The sequence below is a fragment of the Garra rufa genome, chromosome 12 (assembly GCF_049309525.1).
Source record: "Garra rufa chromosome 12, GarRuf1.0, whole genome shotgun sequence".
Classification (NCBI taxonomy): Eukaryota; Metazoa; Chordata; class Actinopteri; order Cypriniformes; family Cyprinidae; genus Garra; species Garra rufa.
The window spans coordinates 33,925,108-33,950,935 of record NC_133372.1 but is presented as its reverse complement, the minus strand read 5'-3'; the positions used below and the strand labels follow the sequence as shown (position 1 = coordinate 33,950,935).

Below are 25,828 nucleotides of genomic sequence, written 5' to 3'. Positions count from 1 at the left end.
TAAATAAATAATTAAATATGAATAAATTTTTTTTATATATAAAATCAACCATTAAAATGGAATCCAGAAAATTATGAAAAAAAAAAACAGAATTTGGTACATCATAGGGCTTTAAAAGTGTAATTTTTGTTAAAAGTTAGTTTTATGTTTTATGATTTTAATTAATTAGACATAATTTTTGTTTAAGATTTTAGAAATGAAAAAGAAAAAAAACTAAATTCAGAAAAAAAAAATGGAATTTGAAAAAAAAAACAGAATTCTGGAAAAAATAAAACAGATTTCACAGGCAATAAATGCATAAATGTTTAATAAATTCATATTGGGGAAATATTTGTGGGGAAATAGCTAAAATAATAAATCACAAAAACAATTATTGTATCAAACAATGCAGTTGTCTTTAGGTATAGGTATAGAAAAATATAGGTAAAAAGAATAAATTGGGGAATTCTGTGCCTTCATTATGGACAGTAAATCAAATGTTTACATTTCCTTCAAGGATTACATAAAAATGTATGGACTGTTTATGGAAGGGATGTTTTATAAACGGTTTAGCATAAATAAAATTTAAGGAGGTAAATACTTTCTGAAGGCACTGTAATTAATTAGAAAGCTTTCTTAGCTCTTGTTATTCTCTGTCGCAAGCAGTAAACAAAACATTCCAGGCCTGTATAATCTCCAGCTCAGGACACTGAAATACAATTCAAAAGATCTTTAGCATTTGACTGTTGTTTGTTTAGTTTGTTTATACACTTTCATTCAGGGGTGGTGAACGTCCTGGAGAGCCGCAGCCCTGCAGAGTTTTGCTTCAACCCTAATCAAACACACCTGAACAAGCTATTAAAGGTCTGACAGGTTACTAGGAAGCTACAGGCAGGTGAGATTTTATCAGGGTTAGAGCTGAACTCTGCAGGACCGGAGTTCACCACCCCTGCTTTAATTCAAAAGACACTAAATCCCTGTTGGTTTTACAGACAGCACCCAGCGTAACAAGCACAGGGTTCGAACAGTAATGTTCGCTTCCATGCTATGATATGATGGAGTTAGACAGCATCTCAGCAGACGGAGCTCCCGACAGCTGTTGTCCCGATTCCTCGGTCCTCACCGAGACGGAGCGAGTGAAACTCAGAGACTCACCGCATCAATAATGCATTCACACATTTAGATTTGCTGATGGCAGACTGTGTTCTCAACCTTGCTCATTTCTTCCTCCTCTCTCTCTTTCACGCTGTTTTCTGCTGTCACCACACTCCTTCACAGCATCTCTCTCAACCACCTCTCCACCTGTCTTGATTCTCTCTCTTCCCTTCAAGGCTCCTCCGCTGCATGCGGGAAAGTGACATCTGTGACATTGTGTGAAGTAATAGGGCAAACGGCACAAGATCGAGTCATGTGACTAAACCCTACAGCGTGAGGGTATAGAGAGATATTCGAAAGCCTGGACATCTTGGCTACTGTATTATTGATCTACTGGCCAATCTGGCAGATAGGAAGTGACAGAGGTTTTGTGTGTGTGTGTGTGTGTGTGTGTGTGTGTGTGTGCATGGATGGGGTTAGATTAGAAAACATGTTGCAATGGTCAGCAAAAGCAGGGTATTAAGACACCAAAGAGGAAGAAAAATGAAGGATTTGTAAGGCAATTTTACACAGTACACTGTTACAAGGGTTTCTAGTTCATTTTCAATGGGACAGAGGCGGCAGAACGGAGGCGGCACTGAAAGCAACACGGGTTGCTGTGCTTGTGCTCAAAAATTCTGATTTGTTGTGCATGTGGAAACATTTAAAGGTTCAAAAATCCTTTCATTGCTTTTATTCACAATACAACCTTTTTGTTATATAAATGCTACATTTTTGTATTGCTACAGCTGCATAAACAAGATAATCACAAGCTGACTCTGTTTTAATGATAATTCATGTAGCAAATTAATGTATTTGAATGCATTCAAATATATGCAACTTATATAATAATTAAATATATATAGTACACATTGGAATCTCCATGCAAAATGTTCATTATTTCACCAAAATAAGAGGGATCATACAAAATGCATGTTATTTTTTATTTAGCACTGACCTGAATAAGATATTTCACATAAAATATGTTTACATATAGTCTACAAGAGAAAACAATAGTTACATTTATAAAAATGACACCGTTCAAAAGTTTACATACACTTGATTCTTAATAATGTGTTGTTGCCTGAAAGATCCAAAGCTGTGTTTTTTGTTTTTGTTTTGTTTTTTACTGATAGTTGTTCATGAGTCTCTTGTTTGTCCTAAACAGTTTATCTGCCTGCTGTCCTTCAGAAAAATCCTTCAGGTCCCACAAATTATTTGGTTTTTAAGCATTTTTGTGTATTTAAACCTCTTCCAGCGATGACTGTATGCTTTTGAGATTCATCTTTTCACACTGAGAACAACTAAGGGGCCCATATGCAAATATTACAGAAGGTTCAAACACTTACTGATGCTCCAGAAGGAAAAATGATGCATTAAGGCATTAAAGCTGGGGGTGAAAACTTTTGGAATTTTAAGATCAGGGTACATTTTACTTATTTTGTGATCTAGGAAACATGTAAGTATCTTCTGTAGGTTCAAAAGGGCAGTACTATATAAAAAAAATATGATATTTAGGCAAAAAAGGAAAAAGGAACACATCTGCAATTTGTTCAAAAGTTTACACCCCAGCTCTTAATGCAATCGTGTTTCCTTCTGAACCTTCTGTAATAGTTGCATACGAGTCCCTCAGTTGTCCTCAGTGTCCAACAGCAGCTTGACTGTTCAAAACAAACAAGGGACTCATGAATAACTATCACAAAAAAAACAAAAAACAGCTGTGGATCATTCAGGTACAACACAGTATTAAGAATCAAGTGTATGTAAACTTTTGATCGGGTCATTTTTATAAATTCAACTATTATTTTCTCTTGAGGACTATATGTAAAAGCATTTTATGTGAAATATCTTATTCAGGTCAATACTAAATAAAAAATAACATTTTGTATGATCCCTCCTATTTTGGTTAAATTCGGCAAGATGTGTGTAAACTTTTGACTTCAACTCTATATATCCTTTTTTTTGAGTAATGGCTGGAGTAGCTGTAAAAATCAATAACAGCTGGAAGCAATAAACACTTCCAGTGTAGACTGCTTCATTATAATGAGTGTGATTTAGTTGTGAAGTGTTGTTTTATTAGCCATCACTTGCATGCAACCTGGAATGTCATGTTTAGAGTATTCGACTTAATAAATGCAGCAGGATTTTGTTTGCTGGCACTGAGTATTTATAGGCATCATTTTACTGATATGTTCAACATAACCTCTCACATGTATGGAAAACATTAAAAATTGCTTACCATGTACTGAATAAAATGCCCTTAAGACATAAAAGAAATAGTAAGTGAGAGACATGGTAGACAGAGACACGCTCTTAAATGACTGATGGTTTCCATTTTAGGACTTAAGAGTCAAAATATGCCACAGTTCGTCATGTACTATAAAATAATGAAAGGACAGTACAGCAGAACTGTTCTTTTAAAAAGGGCAGAAGTGGTCACATTCTTTTGAAGGGCTGTTAAGGAAAAAAAGACACCCAATTATGCACATTATTATATAGAACAAATGCATTGTTTCAGTGCATGATAGCATAAAAATGTGAATGATCATTTGCAGTGTGTGTGTGTGTGTGTGTGTGTGTGTGTGTGTGTGTAGTAACCCTGCTGGTTCATTCTGAGCTGTTGATTAGTGGAGCACATAATCAGCTCCTGTCACCGTCAGCAATGAACCAACCTTCTCTCTCTTTCTCTATTTCTGTAGTTACTGTTACCAACATACGAAAAAAAATGCTTTTGTTGTTGGGTCAGCTGGACTGCAATGGGTTGTATCAACTTTTCCAATTGCTTCTGAGGAGATGAGCAGGAGCTTTAAATGCAAAGCAATGGGGCTGACAAATTAAAGGAGCTTTTAGAGAGAGAGAGAGAGAGAGAGAGAGGTTGTCTGATGAAGCACAATATCACTGCCAGTTTTCATATGCGCACAATAATTACTGTATGCAGGCTTGGCAAATACAACACACTGCTATTGTAGAAACTTATGTTAGGGTTTTTATATTTGCTGCCAGTGTTCTATCATCTCACATCGTCTCATTTACTGTGAATCAAGAGTATTATTGCAATGTAATAATAATATGTTTAATAGGGCTGCCACTAACAACTATTTTATAATGATTATAATTTCTCACAAAAAAATGTACTATTTTACTTAAGAACATTTTTTAAAATAAAATCAATTAATTGGACATGCTTTTGATTATTAAAATTTAACGGAACCAATAAAATGGAATCCAGAAATAGAAGTAATGGAAAAGAATTTGGTAAAAATAAAACTGTAAAACTCAATTAATTAGACAGGCTTTTTGATTGAAATTAATTTAACCATTAAAACAGAGTGTAGAAAAAATAAAACGTCAAACAATGAATTTGGACAAAAAAAGGATTTCATGGGGCCCTATAATTATTATTATTTTATTTTATTTTTTGTGGTAATAAAAATAGATGTAAGTCAACAATAACCTTTAAAATTGCTTAAAATACATATATAATGGCAATAAGGCAATAATAATTATTATAAATAAAGAATCAAAAGCAAGAAATCATTGATTTTTAAATGGGTTTAATATATAATGCAGCCTTGGAAAACAGTCTAATAATGCGTTTCACGGATTCTCGTCTGTGAAATGCACCACTTCCGGTCTTTTGCTGGTTGCTCGAAGCGGGCAAAATGAAATTGAGTATTTTTAAAAATCGAATAGTAGATTAGAAAGCAACGAATCACACAGCAGCCCTAAAGTTTACTATTTTTATTTAGTAATAATCTCTGAAATTGCATTTTTTATTTATTTTTTTGTAGATTTTACATACATCACCTTTCCAAAAGTACTATGTAATGAGTGAGGTCAAGTTAGTGCAAGACGAGCATTTGTGGTTAAAAAGTAAAAAAAAAAAAAAAAGATTTTAGAAAATGATCGATCGTTTCACTAGATAAGAACCTTATTCCTCGACTGGGATTGTGTAGAGCCCTATAAAGCTGAATTAAAACTGCAATTTGGACCTTCAACCCATTGGCGCCCATTAAAATCCACTATATGGAGAAAAATCCTGGAATCTTAATTTATTTTCGACTGAAGAAAGAAAGACATAAATGTCTTGGATGACATGGGGGTGAGTAAATTATCACAAAATTGTTATTCAGGAAGAGAACTGATCCTTTAACTCTTTTCAAGAGCTATTCAAGTCATCTAGTAAACATTCCTAATTTTGTTCCTAAATAATGCAATGTCAGTTTTGCAGTCCTGCTGGAGGATCTATCTATCTATTTAGACTGTAAATACCCTCACACAATTCTTTACATACATTTGTTAAGCTGCCAAAGAAGCCAACATTCAACGCTATACATGTCCCCTAAACAACAAAGAACTGACAACAATGAGAGAGAAGAAACAGGAAAGGCTGAATGAATCTATTCAGTAATTCAATGAGGAGGCTCTTGAGAGCACCAGAGGTGTGCATCACAGAGAGAATCTATTTGTGACTGGAGGGAGATGTGCGTGAATGGACCGGTTTATGAGCTAGCACTAACTACAGCTGCACAGCACATTCACTGTTTTCCATTATCTCAAAGAGATTTAACTTGACATAGGAGCCATTCAGGCAATAATATTGAAAAGTAATCCAAAAATATATTTAGCAAAGTCTGAATCCCAACACGTCACCTCTGAAATGCAGTTTCACGTTATTTGTATGACTATTATAAATGCTGCGTTAGAGTAAGATGTGTTGACTTTGCTTTCAGTCGCTATGGCACCGGCAAACACTAAATACGTTGTCTCCATTGCTTTGTTTGCAAATATTATTTGCCGAAACACAACTGCCCGCCATGGTTCATTAACCATTTCGTGGTGAAATAATCAAAAAGCAATCCTACACTCATACTCATCCATCCTTATCTGACAGGTTTCCTGTAAAAGGTTTCTGTTTATTAATGCACAAATGAGTGATAATAACACATTTTGAACAACATTTGCAGCTGAAATAAGCATGCATATAGTGGTCGAAGTCTAGCATAATTTGTTTGCAGATGTCACTTAATTTGATGTTCTACTGGTAATGTAATTATTTTAAGACATTTTAAGAGTTCAAATACTTTTGGGGTTGCTGCATGTATGGCTTCAGCTCTGAAAAAGTAAAAACAGAGCCAGAGGAAAGATTGTCCGTGAAGGTAACACAATGGATCGTTTGTTTTTATTTGCAATGATAGGTATGTGTATGTGCAGGGCAGTCAACAGCGCAGTTGCTCCAGCTGAATCCACAGAGCGCCAGACAATTTTTGCCAATTACGTGTGATTGTGCTTTCATTAAATACACTGCAGGTGGTGTATGAAGCATCTTTTGGCAGGCAAGAGAAAACGCCTCCTACACATGGCCTTGCGACCCACACAACAGAGTCCTTCCTGAGGATAAAGGGAAAGAGCGAGAGAGAGGCTTTTGGTTGCTCTACAAAAGCAAAATATGCTTGGTTTGATGTGGAGCGGCCCAATCGATTCTTGTTTACTGTGTAAATAAACTCATGGTAAACACGTTTTTGATACCGACTCGGAAATCCAACCAACTGCCTGCTGTGAGATCAGCTGAGACTGCAAGTTGTACCGTTTCTCAAATCATCAAAAAACATAAGTAACCTTTCACCAAATTAGTTTTTCAAAGCTGGAATAAATCAATGCTGATTGACCAGCTAATTGATGATCTCCCAAAGCAATTACAAGGGCTTTCTGATCATAAAAAGCGTTGATCTTGCCAACAGGAAGATATGACACCCTAGCCTCTGAGTCATCCCAAATGTGCGGCTGTGATCTATTCAAAGTGGGTTTAAAATAGCTCTTTTAGCTGTGTCATGAGTTCTCCATCTACTCCAGAAAGCATATGCCTCGGAGGCTTCTCTAAAATAATCTCTTATAAGCCAAAATCCTCAAGCTATAGTTTTATGACCCTTTTTTTTTGTATCCACTAAGCCTAATTTAAATAATTAAAAAAGGTCCTAGGTAACCGTTCAAAAGTTTGGGGTCAGTTTTTAATGTTTTTGAAAGAAGTCTCTTATGCTTGCCAAAGCCGCATTTATGCTATTAAAAGCAATTAAAAACAGTGCTATTGTGAAATATTACAGTTTTACATAACTGTTTTTTCTTTTGATATATTTTCAAATATAATTTATTCCTTTGACAACAAAGTCTTTTCAAAAATCCTATTATAAATGTTGAAAACAGTTATCCTGCTTAATATTTTTTTGTGTGTGAAAATCATATATTTTTTGAGGATTCTTTGATGGATTGAAAGCATTTCAAAGCATTTATTTGAAATAGAATTTATTTGTAATGATGTAGAAGTCCTTACTGTCACTTTTGATCAACTTAATGCATCCTTGCTGAATAAAATATTAATTTCTTTCTCCAAAAATTACCCAAACTTTGAAGAATATATATTTGTCCCAAAAATACTGTCATCAAAATTCCAGCAGTAGTTCGATAGCCCCTGGTCACTATTGACTTTCATTATATGGAGAAGAGCAACACACAGTGCCTTTCATATGCTTATGCTTATGTTAATCTGCTTTAAATTACTTTTTTTCCACATCAATCTACACTCCATAAACCATGTTATCAAAGTAAAAACAGAACTGTCGCAACTTCGTAAATTTATTAAAAATTAAAAAACTGAAATAAGTACATTGCATAAATATTCATACCCTTAACTAAGTACTTAGCTGAAGCACCTTTACAGCCTCAAGTCTTTTGGGGTATGATGTGACAAGCTATGCAAATTAACATTTGGCAGTTATCTGTTATTCTTTGCCTTACTTCTTCGCCTCTCAAGCTCTGTCAAGTTAGATGAGGCAGACACACATTTTCAGGTTTCTCCAGAAATATTTAATTGGGTTCAAGCCCAGGCTGTGGCTGAGCCACTCAAGGAATTCCATAGAGCTGTCTTTAAGCCACTCTTACTGTGTACTTAGGGTCATTGTCCTGTTGGAAGGTGAACCTTCTGCCCAGTCTGAGGTTCTAAATGCTCCTGACTGGGTTTTTATTAAGGCTATCTCCATATTTCGGTGCACTGAGCTTTCCTTTTACTCTGATGAGTCCCTCAGTCCCTGCCACTAAAAAACAGCCCCACAGCATGAGGCTGCTACCAGCACAGTTTAATTTTAGGATGGTACTCTGGAGGTGATGAGCAGTGCTTGGTTTCCTTCAAACATGATGCTTGCAATTGAAGTTCATCAGATCAGAGAATCTTGTTTCTCACAGTCTGAGGGCCACTTAGGTGCTATTTTTTTTGCAAATTCCAAGTGTGTTTTAATGTGTTTCTACTAAGGAGAGGATTGAGTCCTGCCACACTGCTATAAAGCCAAGATTGGTGGAATGTTGCAGTGTTGTCCTTCTGTAAGTTACTTCCATTTGCATATATGATCATGGAGCTCAACTAGAGTGACTATCAGCTTCTTGGTCACCACTCTAGCCAAGGCCCTTCTCCATCAATTGCTTAGTTTGACCAGGAGGCCAGGTCTAGAAAGTGTCCTAGTTGTTTCAAACTTTTTCCGTTAAGGTTATGGAGATTACACTTATGTGAACCTTCAATGCAGCAGAATTTTTTTCTGAACTTATTCTCAGATATGTGGCTTGATGCAGTCCTGTTTCTGAGCTTTACAGGCAGTTTTTTGACATCAGGGCTTGGTTTTTACTCTGATATGCATTTTCAGCTGTTAGACCTTTCATTAAGACATGTGTGCCTTTCCAAATCATACCCATTCACAGCTTATCTTCTCTCAAAGTGTAGTAACATCTAAAAGCAATATGAATGCTCCTGATTTTTTAAGGGTATGAATACAATGGAATCATTTAAGTTTTATTTAAATTCTCAAATATGTTAAAACCAGTTTTTTTTTTTTTTGCTTTGCCATTATGGTGTATGAAGTGTAGATTGATGTGGGAAAAAAGTAATTTAAAGCAGTTTAACATAAGGCAGCAACATAACAAAAGGTGATGAATACGTTTGCAAGGCACTGTACGAACTTCTCCTGTTCGTTAGCCAGTAGAAAGAAAATCACACTGGTTTGAAAACGCACACAAGTCTGAGTAAATGATGACAGAACTTTCAACTATTTCTATGTACCATCTGCATTCAGCGATATAAAAAACGCCTATGAAACTGGCAGAAAATCAGAGGCAAAACATTGTTTGTTTGTCACGGAAACAGTGCTCGCAGGTATACTTGTCACACAGAAATGGCGAAAAATGCTGGTTGTGGGCTTATTTGCCGGCAGATGCAGCAATTTTGCCCCTGCCAGCACTGTGATGTTTTGACTACACTGACATGAACGCTGCCAGGACTGAGGAGATTTTATGCTGAACTTCCCTCCTACTTGTTCCGCTCCCCTCACTCGCTGTTGGTCCATCCATCGAAAAGACACGCTTACCAGTTGATATATTAACGATTTCTTACCGTCACAAATCCCCCGAAGGCATTTTTCAGCGTGTTATAGATCCCCTAAGTGCTTTCAACAAATGCCTATTTGGACATATTTACAAACTGAGGATGTTTAATTAGGATAAGGAAAAAAACTTAGTCTCCACGTAAATGCTCTGCAGCATCCCATCTGAGCAATATAAGATCCATTAACAACAAAACAGACTAACACAGATTTTCTGTCACTTTAGCTGTGTTTTTTGGCTTTCTGAGTGACAAACATGGGGAGACTGTATGCTAATTCCTCACCCTGAAGTCTGAGCTAGCAGGAAAAGTGGAAAAGGAAAAGTGGGTTAGCCATCTTCAAAGCACATTTGAAAGAGACAGATTTAATGGTGGAGGCTCAGATGAGATCTCTCTCAATATAGCTGAGGGGGAAAATACTAAAGTATGAGGACTACAAGAGTCTGCAATTTTTTAAGCCCAGTGCTTTTCATGCTGATGTACCTTTTGGCTTGACACCTTTTAAAGATGCTGTCCTAAGGTAATGTGTGTATTTTATTCAGTGCTAAAATACATTCTCGTAACCCAGTTAAACGTGAAGAGGCACATTCACGTTAAGAACGCTGTACTCCATAAGCATAAGTAATCAAGCTTGACCTTAGTAGAAATAAAAATTTCAGAACAACGAGACAAGGCCATTTTACTTTCTGTGTGAATACAGGGACACATGCAAATTTTTCTTGAGTACTCTCTACATTCCCCAATGACAGTAATTTCTCTACTTCTAGACAAACATCATAACTGTGCCAAAATGGAAGTTTCTGTAAGGCAGGGGAATTTGATTTATTATAAACTCAAGGACAATAAAACCACAGCACGTCCTTCACTTGTGAAATACAAATTATTTCAGATCTAAAAATATTATGTTGTTTGAAGTAGTCATGAGGGATCTTTGCCTTACTTAGATCTCTGTACAACGGGGATCTTGCAGATTGAGTGCAACAGCTTGGAACAGAACGCAAGGGTGTTGATATGCACAACAAGGAGAGTTGCAACAGTGAAGACATCCTCCTGATGCATATCTATATAAATGAACAATTAAGCAACAAGGGAAGAAGAATGCTAGATCTGCTTGAATTACCCTTTCATTTTGAGGCAAAACAAATAAACTAATACCTTGTTAGCGCATATAAATCTGTCATAATTTCCCTACAGTAGTATCTCAATGTCAGATTGTGTCTACTGAGTCAAACAGCTCCTCCCCAGTAGAAGTTTCCCACCTACCTGGCAAGCCTGGTACAACAGCTGGTGCTCAAACTTCTTGATCCCCAGGATCTGCTGGAACATCTCGTAGAGCTGCTCTTTGCTCAGGATGAGCTCGGATGCTGCGCTGGCTGTCATGCGCTGTTGTGCCTTGCGGGGGTCCTCGTCTCCACGGTAGATGGTATCAAACTTAGCCATCCAGGAACTCAGCACAGTCTCCTTGCTCAGACCGTCGATTTCTGGCAGGCTCCGGACACGTTTCTCGATATGGCGCTTGAACACCTCGCGACAGTCCAGAGCAGATAAACCTCCCGTTTGGACCATCTTAGCAACTCGATCGCTCTTTAGAAAAACCTGTGGTTCACACAGACAAGGGGAAGGCAAAAAATAATTCAAGATATATTCAGAATTGGAGTTTTGAGATCTTTAGTAAAGGACATGTGCTTTATGCTACGTAAACACTGACTTAAAGGGATAGTTCACACAAAATGACAGTTCTGTCATTAATTACTCACCTTCATGCTGTTCCAAACCTATAAGACTTCATCTTTGGAACACAAATTAAGATATTTTTGATAAAATCTAAGAGCTTTCTGACCCTGCATAGACAGCAATGCAACTACCATGTTCAAGGCCTAGAAAGATAGTAAGGACATAGTTAAAATAGTCCATAAAATATTTATTTGGCCACTAAAAGTTTCAGGAGTGACAACCACGTTTAAATGCGTAAGTGAGTCCCGTAAATTATCGCTGCATGCAGTCACTCCCGCATTTGTAACGATATTAACATTTTTGCATCTTGCTTAGTAAATAAGAATTAAGCCATTTGGTATCTGCCATTTTTTGGCTAAAGACTCTTTTTGTCCGACGATTTTAACTAAACTACCCCTGATAGAAATGTTGTGTTTTGTTTATGCTTGCTTTAGAGGGCGCCGTTTTACAGTGTTGCCATGTCCTCATATTTACATGCACTTTTAGGCATGCCGTTTAGTCTTAGTTCATAAAGATAGGCCCTTCATGGAGTTAATAAAGTGGTCTGTTGCGAATATGAGATACATGATTTTGTGTGTGTGTGTGTGTGTGTGTGTGTGTGTGTGTGTGTGTGTGTGTGTGTGTGTGTGTGTGTGTGTGTGTGTGTGTGTGTGTGTGTGTTATAAAACAAAGCATTTGGGTATTTTAGTGCTCTTTTATGCTTGTCCTTGTTTGTAGTTTTTTTCTGAGAAGATCTGGCAACACTGACACTCAACTAGCTCCGTGTCAAAATGCGCTAAGGTTAAGACTTCTTTCACTGTTACTTTCTTGCATCTCACATACAGAAAAAGACACATTTCTGATGCACATTTAAGTACATCATTAACAGCTAGTTGTTCAGTTCAGTTTCGGATACACTGCGTAGAATTTTTGTAAATGCGGTTGTCACTACCTGTATTTTCGGGAGTTAATGCAGTTGCTGAATGCAGTTGTCACACCCGTATTTTAGTGAATTATCTGTGTAGTGTGTACAGAACGCGATTAAGAAGTAAAAGGTGAACTGAACCGAATTTAGCTGCAGTGTGTACTTGGCCTTTTTGTTTTCTTAGCACACAAAAAGTATTCTCGTAGCTTCATAACGTTACGGTTGAACCACTGATGTCACATGAACCATTTAATTAATGTCTTTACCACCTTTCTGGGTCTTGAACATGGTAGTTGCATTGCCTATATGCAGGGTCAGAAAGCTATCAAAAATATCTTAATTTGTGTTCCAAAGATGAACGAAGGTCTCACCGGTTCGGAACAACATAAGTGTGAGTAATTAATATCAGAATTTTCATTTTTGGGTGAACTATCCCTCTAAAGGTGAGGTGGTAATAAAACCAGGAAAAACACTTCCGCCCTTCAAAAAGTTTCACTTGGGTAACTTCAAAACATTCTCTGTTTTCAATCACTCCAATCTGCTAGAGGAAATTATGCCTCAGTGCTTCTTTAATATTCTATGCTGTGATAGATACAATATCATCTACTGTGATATACTGCAGTAATATAACCAACGCCATTAAAGCCATGGAAAGCATTGGTAACTGTAAAATTTCACAGCTTTGAAATGATGGGATCAGTGTGGGCAAAAATGTTGCAGTCCTATGGGCTCTCGCTCTGAATTATTCAGAAGATACTTCCTAATTCAAACCGGAATAATGGAAGAGAACACTCATGATTTCATTCTTTAGTCCAAACTGAAATGACTATTGAGTTCTAACTGCCTCCTCTTTTCCTATTCACAATGTTTCAAATCTGGTTTTATAGAGGTGTGAGTAAAACATGATTTATGTTTTTCTTAACAATTGGAGTGCTTGGCAGCTGCTTTTCTTCGTTCCTTTTTAAAAGCCCTTCTATCGTTCTCCGTTCAGGAAGACAAATAGAGCTTTAAATTGCTGTCTGGTCCCAATCCAGACTGCAGTTTACCATGAGCTTCTCTTTCTGTGGCCGGCTATGACAAACGGATTTCGAAATTAACAGTTCCGCTTTTCTAGTTTTGGAAACCTAAGGAAAGAAAAAAGTTTGATTGCGCATGTTACAATGTACTGTGTTAATATAAATTTTCCATATTGATCTTCACAGGTGGTTTACCTGTATTACCCATACTGTGTTTCAGGATTTACCAGTACCTCTCTTCAGATTTTATGGAGTGTAGCAGTTCACAATCTGCCCATTTCATAACTATTTGCCTGTTATATCTGCACTAGAAGACATACATTTTCATTTACTTTATATGCTTAGCTATTCTCGCATATGTCTAAATATTTCTCAGTCAGCATTCATACTGTATACAGCACTCATGAGAATCTTGTAATTGCTACTGGCTACAAGAAATCATTATTTACAATTCTAGAAATTAAACACAACACACATGTATTAATGATTTCATATGTGAGGCAGACTAAATATTCTAATAACCACTTTCAGTCATATTGCGCAAGTAATTAGCATGCACAGAGGCCCAAACCACAGCAAAAGGAAATAACGTGGTGACCTTACCACAATATCTGAATCCATTAGAATAGCAATCTCTTCACGGGCATGTGTAAACACTTGTGTTTTAGCTAAGGAGAGCCATCCCCGAAGGGCTATATAGGCACTCATTTCTATGGTAATTGACTTACAAAGTCGTGTCATCATCTAAATGTTTTGTCTAATCTGCAGTGTGGTAACTACAACTGGCTAAGTAACATTTCAACACACACAGTGCAATACTGAAGGGGTCATTGTTGTTTGCCATTATTAGCGCGAGCTAATCGCCTGAAGGAGAGGTTATCGTGTCAAAACCTTACACGGACAGAGACACCAAACTCATTTTAATTAATTCAGCGTGCAATTGTATAGAGGACAATTTGGTGTATTCATGGAAACATTTTAATAGTAATGCTCCTAGATGACTTTTGGCTGCTCTTTCTACATAAATGTCCTTTATCTAATACTTTTACTGTTAGTTTAAAGGTACTGTAAGCTATTTTTAGGAAGCAAGCAAAAACAACCACCTCTCAAGATAGCATTGAAATGTATTTTCAAGTGTGTTTTGGGAAATCACACTTGCCTTTGTGATAGTATTCTCTGTAAACCGCAAAAAAAGCGGAGTGACCTGCATTTTTTTAGGGAGTCGGAAAACTAGATCATGCTTTCATGTTGTGTGTTTTGCTCAGAATGTCAAGTTTTAGTATTTAATACACTATGAGGGTCAGGAAGATTTTTTTAATGTTATTGTTTCTTATGCTGACTAAGGCTGCTTTTATTTGTACAGAAATGCAGTAAAAACAGTAATATTCTCTAACGAAGGTAAAACTGAGCTTTCAGCAGCCATTATTCCAATCTGTAGTGTCACATGATCCTTCAGAAATCACTCTTATGTGACCCTATACCACAAAACCCTATGCCAAAAATCATTAGGATATTAAGTAAAGATCATGTTCCACGAAGATATTTAGTAAATTTCCTATTGTAAATATATCAAAGCTTAATTTTGGATTAATAATATGCATTGCTAAGAACTTCATTTGGACAATTTTAAACGCGATTTTCTTAATATTTAGATTTTCTTGCATCCTCAGATTACAGATTTCAATGGAAATTGTCAATGGATCATTGGAACGCTTATTTAGTTAGCTTTCAGATGATAAAAACTGACCCTTATGACTGGTTTTGTGGCCCACTTTGGTTATTAACCATTATTAACCATTATTTATTTCAGGTTTCATTTATTCAGTATAAAGTTCAAAATAATATAAATTTAATTTCAAAAGAATAAAATTTTACTGTCTGTTTTTATCAATTTTATGTATCCTAGTTAAATTACTTTTTAATTGTAGTGCACAAATCATTATATTATCAGTAACATAACAATAAACACACCATTTTACAGTGTAACAACATTCTTCTCATTATTTTTTTATCTTTGGTCAAATATTAAACCAACAAAGGGCTGATATGTCTAAGGCACCAGGTTTGAGGCCAAAGTGATGCTTAAAAAAGTTTAAGAGTAGATGTTAAAAAAAGGCTGAGCGCCCAATAATGACATAAGTGATTACTTGAGAAATAAACGGGTCAATTTCCGCCATTCATTCTACTGTTGCAATGAAACTTCACCTCAAAATAGCTCTGAACTGCATTGATGAAGGCTTCATCCGCCACAATCTGTGTGTCTCCTTTGAGAAAAGACTCAAAGCGGTCCTTAGTGGTCTGCAGCTGCTGCTTGGTGATCTACAGGGAGAAACGAACAAAATAAAACAATGTCAAAATTCAAATAACTCGCGATTGCAAAAACAGCAAAAATATTTCACAAGACCAGTGCATCCGTTTGTAGTTATTATAGATAATTCAATATAAAAAATGTTAGCTTTTTAATCAGTGACTTAATCTAAAATGGTCTCCGTTGAATCTGTTATCAGATTTTTGCACACTCAGATGTGGATCCAATTCGATAACAGCACAGGACTAAAGTAAATGATGTTACCGCAAAAGAGTTAGAGATTTTGCAGAAACGAATGACAAAGCAAAGTCGGTTTCTTTTTTTAATGAGAGACATTTAATACATCCATGTTTTTCCCGAAACACTCCCACAAGTACATAGTCTCTTCTCAAGTCTACGCTTAAAAATACGCTTTCTGCTTTGAGCTGAAAAAAAAAGAAAAACACCCACCTTCTAACTCAATAACACACATTCTCTCTATTCTCACAGCCAGATATCTCTAGCTACATCTCTCTCACACTCATTCTCTCACCTGCATGCTCTAATTTTAACTTTCCCTTGCAGAGATTGTGTACCTGAATCTTTCATATTTTTTATATATGTTGATTTTTCATGCATAATACATCTTATTTCACTGCAAGCCTACAAACGCTTCTACTTCCTTCTCTCTCTCTCTCTCTCTCTCTCTCTCTCTTAATGTGATTCATCACTCTCCCTGAATGTCATCAGGGCACAAGATGACAGAGTGACGAACGAGTAAGCAACAGAATGAGAGAAGTGTTGTGAAGGAGAAAAAAAGCAGGCCAAACAGTATCCTCCTCCTCACATAAAGCAAAAGAGCGGAGCACTGACAGTTACAGTGCCACTGTGTTTTATGGCAGTGGTTATCAACTGGTTTTGCATCAGGGCTCAGATTTTACAGTGTATGTAATGTTGCACCTCAACACTATGAAATTGTTTAACATAAAAACAAGCCAAGCCTCTTTTTTTTTTTTTATCAAAAAAAATTTATTAATGGTTTTTCATTCATGTTCCACTGAAAACATAAAAGCAAATGTGTTCGGAACAATATAAGGGTGAGTAAATATTTTTTTTATGAACTATCCTTTATATTATGAATTGCACAACAATATGCAAAATTACGGCACGACAGGCTGAATAGGAAAATTGTCAATTCTGTAAGCGCATAAACAGCAGTGTGTGATTTATCAGCCTAACACATGCAGCAAACACTGGGCCAAATATTGTATTAGGCTGCTGAATACGAGAAGTGCACAGCTATTAAGTGCATAAACATATCAATGTGATTTCAGTGCAATTAACAACAGAGGCAATAACTCATAGGACAAAACACATTGTGGTTGGCACAGACCATCCTCATTGAACCAGTATTTAATGTAGCCTGGGTTGTGTTTTCTTTTAATTTGTACACACTAAATTTGACATGAAAAAAAAATATTTATGTAATTTTTTCTAGTGCTGTGTTTAATCATGATTAATTACATCTAAAATAAAATGTTGTGTTTACATAATATATACACAGGTATGTGCTGTGTATATTTATATGTATAAATAAATACATACACGTACATGTATATATTTGAGAAATATTTACACATTAGCGCTGTCAAGCGATTAATCGCGATTAATCGCATCCAAACTAAAGTTTTTGTTTACATAATACGTGTGTGTGCTATATATAAATACACACACAAATTATGTTATATTTATATATTAAATATATTTATAAATAATATTATTTATATGAATAAAAATATATACATTTAAACGCATTTTAAATATTTTCAAAACATATACTGTATATGTGTGTGTATTTAAATATACATAATAAATATAAACAGTACACGCACAAATATTATGTAAACAAAAACTTTTATTTTGGATGTGATTAATCGCGATTAATCAATTTGACAGCACAAATTTTTTCCTAATTTTAATAGTCAATCTTTCAAAAAGTATTATGATAATTTTAGTTGAATTAAACATTAAACATAAACATGATTTCAGTGCAATTAACTTCAGAGCCAATAACTCAAAACACAAAACACATTGTGGTCAGCACAAACCGTCCTAATTGAACCAGTATTAGCCTGGGTCATGTTTTATTTTCATTTGTACACACTACATTTGATGTAAAAAACATATTTATGTATTTTTTTTCTAGTGCTGTCAAATCGATTAATCGCGATTAATCACATTCAAAATAAAAGTTTGTTTACATATTGATTGTGTGTGGTGCAGTGTATATTTATGTATAAATAAACACACACACACACACACACACACACACACACACACACACACACACACGCATACATGTATATATTTAATAAATATTTACTCATATATATGCATTTTGGATGCGATTAATCATGATTAATCGATTTGACAGCACTCATTTTTTCCTTATTTTAATAGTCAATCTTTCAAAAAGTATTATGACAATTTCAGCTGAATTAAACATATTAAACATAAACATGATTTCAGTGCAATTAACATCAGAGGCAATAACTTAAAGCACAAAACACATTGTGGTCAGCACAAACCCTCCTAATTGAATCAGTATTTAACATGGTCTGGTTCGTGTTTTATTTTCATTTGTACACACTACATTTGATATAAAAAACATATTTATGTATTTTTTTTCTAGTGCTGTCAAATCGATTAATCGCGATTAATCACATCCAAAATAAAAGTTTGTTTACATAATGTATGTGTGTGTGTGTGCAGTGTATATTTATGTATAAATAAATAGACACACACACACACACACACACACACACACACACACACACACACACACACACACACACACACACACGTTGGGTTTACATGTTTTATGGGGACATTCCATAGGCGTAATGGTTTTTATACTGTACAAACCGTACTTTTTATCACCCTACACCTACCCTACACCAAAACCTAACCCACACAGGAGATTGTGCACACTTTTACTTCATCAAAAAAACTAATTGTGCATGATTTATAAGCCTGTTTCCTCATGGGGACCTGAGAAATGTCCCCACAAGGTCAAAATCTACTGGTATTCCTATCCTTGTGGGGACATTTGGTCCCCACAACATGATGAATACCAGGTACACATACACACACACACACACACACACACACACACACACACACATGCATGTATATATTTAAGAAATATTTACACATATATATGCATTTTGGATGCGATTAATCATCGACTTGACAGCACTAATCAATCGACTTGACAGCACTATTTTTTCCTCATTTTAAGTGTGTGTGTGTGTGTGTGTGTGTGTGTGTGTGTGTGTGTGTGTGTATTTATGTATAAATCAATACACACACACACGTACATGTATATATTTAAGAAATATTTACACATATACATGCATTTTGGATGCGATTAATCGTGATTAATCGACTTGACAGCACAATTATTTCCTAATTTTAAGTGTGTGTGTGTGTGTGTATTTATGTATAAATCAATACACACATGTACATGTAAACATATTTAAGAAATATTTACACACACATATATATATATATATATGCATTTTGGATACAATTCATTTTGATTAATCGACTTGACAGCACTCATTTTTTTCTAATTTTAAGAGTCAATCTTTCAAAAAGTATGATCCCTGTCCTCAGAGCAGGTTCACAAACAAAACTGCTGTTTTATTGCATAACCTAACATAGTATACAGTAGTAGCACATTGATCTCTGGAATACTTGATCCTGATTGGTCCATCATGGCATTCTGTGGTCAAATATGTTGCATAACAAACTTTAAACTGTATATAGAAGCACATTCTCAAGATTTCCAACATAGCAGTGCTGTCTTGCATATCCCTCCACTCTTTCTTCTCACGTAATAAAAACTCAAATCGATATTTCATAGGTTTTTATTTATTCATTTGGCAAGTACCAGTGCAAAAAGCAGAAGAGTTTACAGTGAGCCAGTCATTATCACAAAACATAAACCACCTCCTCTTCTAATCATCTTGTCAGAGTACATTTTGCAAAAAAAAAAACTAAACAGACTGACTGTACATTACCCCTCACATACAGTATAGTATTTTAGCCTTAGTATGTATGCATTATTTCTGTTTGTGTGATAAAGGCCCAATGATGTGCATGACTATATTCCTTTTTCCTTGCTTAAGGCACAGTTTTTATCATCTCACTGAAACGTTCAAAACCTTTAAATGTGCCCTATTGCTCTGTCATGCATATGGTTGCTTGCTAAGCATACAAAAAAAACACAAAGTTAACAAGATGTTATGTTGCCGTTCATCTTGAAACCACCAGTGTGACAAAATCTAAAGGAAACAGGGTTTTCTGTGTGCAAGTGTGTAGGAGGAAGGTGGAAAAGTACAAAGTAGCATGTGCCTGTGAGGCATCACAGCACCATCTGTGTGTTCATCTCTCTGCTACTGTCCTCTCTCCTTCACACACACATAGAGCAGTTGACTTTATCTGCCTTCTGAACTGTCTGTACAGAGACTACTATAACCCTGAAGAACAGCTTGCAGCCCTCAATATTTCAGAGTATGCTTTTCTCTTTGTTATTTCCAGAATAGTTTTTATGAAGGCCGGGTGCAGGCACATTGGAGGTGATGTATGTTAACACTCTAACTTGACAGCTCTGGAGTGTGAGTGTTTGTGTGTGCGTGCTCCGTATGATATGAATATCTACCATCCATGTATATATAATGAAGACAGTCGAATGCAGGTGTTTAAAGGCCTCATTTTCTTTCCTGTGTTGACATATTTCATATTGGAAGAGGAAGCTAAATATAAGGTAAACATCAAAGGGAGGGCACACTGTCTATGAAGAGAAAGATTATAAATTTTAAATGCACCAGGTCTGTTAGAAGTTTCTTTTGTCAATGTTGTGATGCACATTAGCATATCTATAGCCTCAAAACTAACAGAAATGGACTAAAAACTGCCAAACTTAAATTTCAATTTCACAGCACCTTTAATGCTAAAAAGGATAAAAAGAAAAAAGCTAGAAAGGAACACATTATCATTATATGATGAACCTGCTTATAATATTTATATTTACTAAAAAATCTACTAAAAAATTCTATGGAAGCCCATTTCTGCTACTGAATCATAAAAAAAAGGTAATTACTATTTATCTTGCAATTCAGACTTTTGTTTATATCAATTGTGTGATATAAACTCACAGTTGTGAATTATAAAGTCAGTATTGCATGATATAAACTCAATTTTGAGAAATTAAGTCAGAACTGCAAGATATAAAGTAAACAATTGCAAGTTATAATGTCAGAATTGTGAGATATAAATGCACAATTTAAAAAAATAAAGTTGCAATCTCAGAAATAAATTTCTTTCTTAGAATTGCACAATATAAACTCACAATTGTGATAAAAATAAAGTCAGAATTGTGAGATATAAACTCACAATTGCAAGTTATAATGTCAGAATCACAAGATATAGTATAACCTTTCAGTTGTGAGTTATAAAGTCACTATTGCGTGATATAAAGTCAATTCTGAGAAATTAAGTCAGAATTGCAAGATTTACAGTAAACTGTGAGATATACAGTAAACAATTGCAAGTTACAATGTCAGAATTGCGAGATATAAACTCACAATTGCAAGTTATAATGTCAGAATCACAAGATATAAACTCACAATTCTAAAAAATAAAGTTGCAAATCTCAGAAATAATTTTTTTCTTAAAATTGCATAATATAAACTCACAATTATGATAAAAAAAGTCAGAATTGCAAGATATAAACTCACAATTGCAAGTTATAATGTCAGAATCACAAGATATAGTATAACCTTTCAGTTGTGAGTTATAAAGTCACTATTGCGTGATATAAAGTCAATTCTGAGAAATTAAGTCAGAATTGCAAGATTTACAGTAAACTGTGAGATATACAGTAAACAATTGCAAGTTACAATGTCAGAATTGCGAGATATAAACTCACAATTGCAAGTTATAATGTCAGAATCACAAGATATAAACTTACAATTCTAAAAAATAGTCGCAAATTTAAGAAAAAAATTTTTTCTCAGAATTGCATGATATAAACTCGCATATGTGAGTTAATAAGCCAGAATTGCGAGATACTTTTTTTAAAGCTTTTTTTCTGACTTTATAACTCAATTGCGAGTTTATATCATGCAAAAGAGAAAAAAGTCAGAATTGCGAGTTTATATTACACAATTCTGAGAAAAAAAAGTCAGAATTGTGAAATAAAAAGTTGCAATTACTATTTTTATTTTTATTCAGTGGCGGAACTGGGCTTCCATCGTTTTTGGTAAATGAAACAAAACTTAAAAAAATACAATTCAAATATTAGATGAAAACCTTAAACGTAAGAACTTAAACAAAAATTAGAAATGCTGCCTTGCCAAAGAAATTAAATAAATAAGTTGAAGTTAAAGTATATACTACTTAAAACTAAATATAAAATTCAAAGTAAAGAAACAGAAATATATATTAAAAAATACAAATAGCATACGTACTTAACAAAATTATTAAAAATACAAATTATTTTGGATAATTTAAATAACAACTGAAAATATAAAAGAATGTTCATTTAAATTATTAAAAACACTGTAATACTATATGAACATTACTAAAATAGAACATCACCGTTTTTTGAATAATTACATTAGGCTGTACAAAGCACCCTATATATCTCTCTATTGAGCCTCTAAACGCAGGCGTGACCAATATCCATCAGCATTTTAATGGTACCTCCACCCCCATCCTAGAATTCCCATTGATTCCCTCTGGATCCCTCTTATCATGATTGCCCTGTAACAGCCTGATTCATTTATACACACTCTGAAGCAGTCAAACACATATTTCACCTCCATACGTCACCAACAGGGGAGAATGCAAGCTCACTTTAAATAAGTAAATGCTTCCCTACAAACAAGCACAACAAACCTAAAGCTCTTTTTAAAATCACAATCTGATTTTTTTTTATCAGAAAGAATTTAATCAGAATTTTCTTTCACTGCAACCATCTAGCAAGAACCAATATGTCTATCCCTGCTGTAACATCATGTTTCAATAGGAAATGTGTCAGCACTGAATGGAAAACTGCAGTTGTCAAGTGATTTCTCCAATGAGCAATTCAGTAGAATCACCTAACAAGGCAAAAATAAAAGACAGTGTATCTAGGCTTGGACTTTGTTGACTTATTTTCTTTTTCAGCTTCAGCTAATCGGACTCGAAACACTCTTTCTTTGAAAATACAATCGCAGTGCTTTTCACTTCAACCTCACCTGATGAATCCGTTCTCCTGCTATAACATCATCATTTCAGCTGCCGTATCTTATTTATAGCGTCATTTACATTTCGTTTGTGTGAAAAACAAGAGTGTACATTTTCTTTTGTGTGAATGAAGAAACAGCGGAAGAAAATGAGGCACTCTTTCAGTGTGTGCGTGTGCACACTCAGCAGCAGACTGCAGAGTCGTTAGTAATTATGATAATTGCATGAGTGCAGCAGCTTTTGCTGTGGGCCAGAGATGATGCATGAGAGAGAGAGAGACAGACAGAGAGAAAGAGGGAGAGAGAGGAAATATGGATGAGTGATTTCAATGTTACTTCACAGAAGGGGGAAGTATCACGTTTGCATTTAATCGTTTGCATTTTAATTATTTTCGTTAAAGAAAAAAGTCCAATTAAACCTAATTTAACTTAGTTATCTCAATGTAAATTTGTTTTTGGATTCAGGGTTTCAACTACATACAGACTTGGCACCAAAGAAAGGGGTAGATGAAAAAACAACAACATGTTACATAACTGAAAAGGGGAGAGAAAATGGAGGTGTTTGCCAAATTTAGACCCAGACAACTAAATGAAATGGAACAAGAGGCTGAATTTAAATGGAACACACAAAGCCAAATTCAATATAGCACTTGCATCGTAATCATTTGTAAGCACATTACGCACAACCTAAATGCATCTTCCCATTTGCTTTCAGAGTTTATCTTAAACAAAGTCTTGAAATAATTTATATTAATGCATTTTGATACGCCATTTTGATTGAAGCCATTGTACGCTAATTTAAAGAAAACAGATTACAAAAAACAAATCGGTATGATTTTTTTTTTTAAAATACATTTTAAAATCTGTTTTCTATTTTAATATATGTGACCCTGGACCACAAAACCAGTCTTAAGTAGCACAGGAATGTTTGTAGCAATAGCCAAAAATACATTGTATGGGTCAAGATTATGGATTTTTCTTTTAGGCCAAAAATCATTAGGATATTAAGTAAGGAACATGTTCAATAAAGATATTTTGTAAATTTACTATTGCATCTTTAAAGGCGATTTTCTTAGTACTTTGGTTTTTTGTACCCTCTGATTCCAGATTTTTAATTAGTTGTATCTCTGCCAAATATTTCCCTATTTTCCTATCCTATCCTAACAAACCATACATCATCATACAATGGGAAGTTTATTTACTCAGCTTTCAGGTGATGTATGAATCTCAATTTTAAAAATAGACCCTTATGACTGGTTTTGTGGCCCAGGGTCACATATTATTATTACCAATGTTGAAAACAGCTTAATATATTTCCAGGACTACTTGATAAATAATTAGTTCAAAAGATCAGTTTTTAAAAAAATATATATATAAATAAAATTTCTACATTTTTGTAACATTGTAGAAGTCTTTACTGTCGTTTTTGATCAATTTAAGGTATCATTGATAAATACAATAATACATTTATTTTGAAAAAATCTTACAGACCGCAAACTTTTGAATAATATTCTACATACTTTCAGCATCTGAAAAGATAACATGCAAATTCTATGTTTGGTTTCATGTTGCAGAGACAAACCATTGAAAAAATAATGCATTATATTATATTATATTATAAATTCCATCAGTAATGTGTTGCTTTGAGAAACAGGCACTGGTCTATTGCAAAATATATATTATCATTAAATAATTAACAGTCATTTTCTCTGCCAATAAATTGAAAAATCCCTGTAATACAATATTAAATAAAAAGAATATTTTAAAGTGATGACATAAGATACACTTTATATTATACAATCACATATCTATTGCATAATGAGGAAAAATTGAATCAATGAGATAGTGTGGTTAGGCAATACAAATAGTGTGATTTTGCACAAACTCATTTTCTTGCACTGATGATGCTATTAGCATGGTGTGCCAATGAGAATATCAACTTATCAAATACCAAAGGGGTCATGCACTTTCTAGGAGAACATTTATTAATGCTTGCTGCACAGTGTATGCAATTAACAATCAGAACAATAAGCAAACAACCACATAGAAAACCATTCACATAAACACACACAATCCTTGAATAGAGGCAAGAAAACAATACCAGCAGTGCTGCAGTTGCAAACACATGCACAAACACTGAGCAAATAATATGAAACCTCTGAATACAGGACTCAATCGTCAAAGCTGGTTTGGCTTAGGAACATTAGCATCACAAAACTGCCCTGACGAATTACTCCCCAGCTACACTGGACTCCCTGGAACTGATCTGCCAAAGGGGAACAGAGTGTTCTGCATTGTCCTGCAGCCCGCAACTCTTTTCCTCCTCTCCCCTCCCTACATCCCTCCATGGCATTTTCTATGTTTAGCATGATGCTCAGAGCGCAGAGGGCCTATGAACCCACAAAGCCAGTGCTGAAGATAGCAGCTGGTTAGTTTTGGTGTCTCTGAGCCACAAGGCAGAGAGACCGGCCCTCCACTGTGCAGTACCCGCAAGCACATTACATTGAAAATTAATAACCACCATGCAAACCAGCATTTAGCATTTCATACGTGCTGTTTTGAAGGGCATGCTAAGATCTCCATTTTGAATTTCATTCGCATTCGAATCCTTCAGCATAACTTTAAGTTATCAACAATATGAGATAATTATATGTCGAGTAATAAACCATTAAATAAAGTGTTGTCACGACTCGTCATCAATCAGCCATTATGGCGGCACTGAATGTAAACAATGACATTGAACTAAACAGAACTTGCATATTTTGATGAAAATGGTTGATTATTGTCATGTTTTGGGCTGTACTAATTGGTCGGACCTGGAAAAACATTTGGAGCGCTATAGACTGCCAAAAGTTATAAGTGAAAAGTGCAAAAAACTGTCTGAGGAACAAAAGGCATTTGTGGTTGGCCAAACTGAACCAGTATTTATGGGGTAAGAATCTAGATAACATTCGTGTTTGTTCTTATCATTTCCAGTCAGGTAGGTGACATTTTAGGCCAATATCTTAATTAATACTCCTCATATGTATCTTTACCACCTATTAACTTTAGTTTGTCAAA

At 35.0% G+C, this 25,828-nt stretch overlaps 1 protein-coding gene across 7 annotated transcripts in view; it reads right to left on the bottom strand.

Moving 5' to 3' along the window:
* cadpsb (Ca2+-dependent activator protein for secretion b) overlaps positions 1-25,828 on the bottom strand; it is a 106,390-nt gene that overhangs the window by 57,439 nt on the left and 23,123 nt on the right. For all 7 annotated transcript variants that reach the window (XM_073851876.1, XM_073851871.1, XM_073851870.1 and 4 more), the window contains exons 2-3: positions 15,392-15,505; positions 10,796-11,128 (exon numbers count right to left, since the gene is read on the bottom strand). In XM_073851876.1, coding sequence (XP_073707977.1) covers positions 10,796-11,128; positions 15,392-15,505 — 447 coding nt within the window. The remainder of the gene's footprint in view (positions 1-10,795; positions 11,129-15,391; positions 15,506-25,828) is intronic.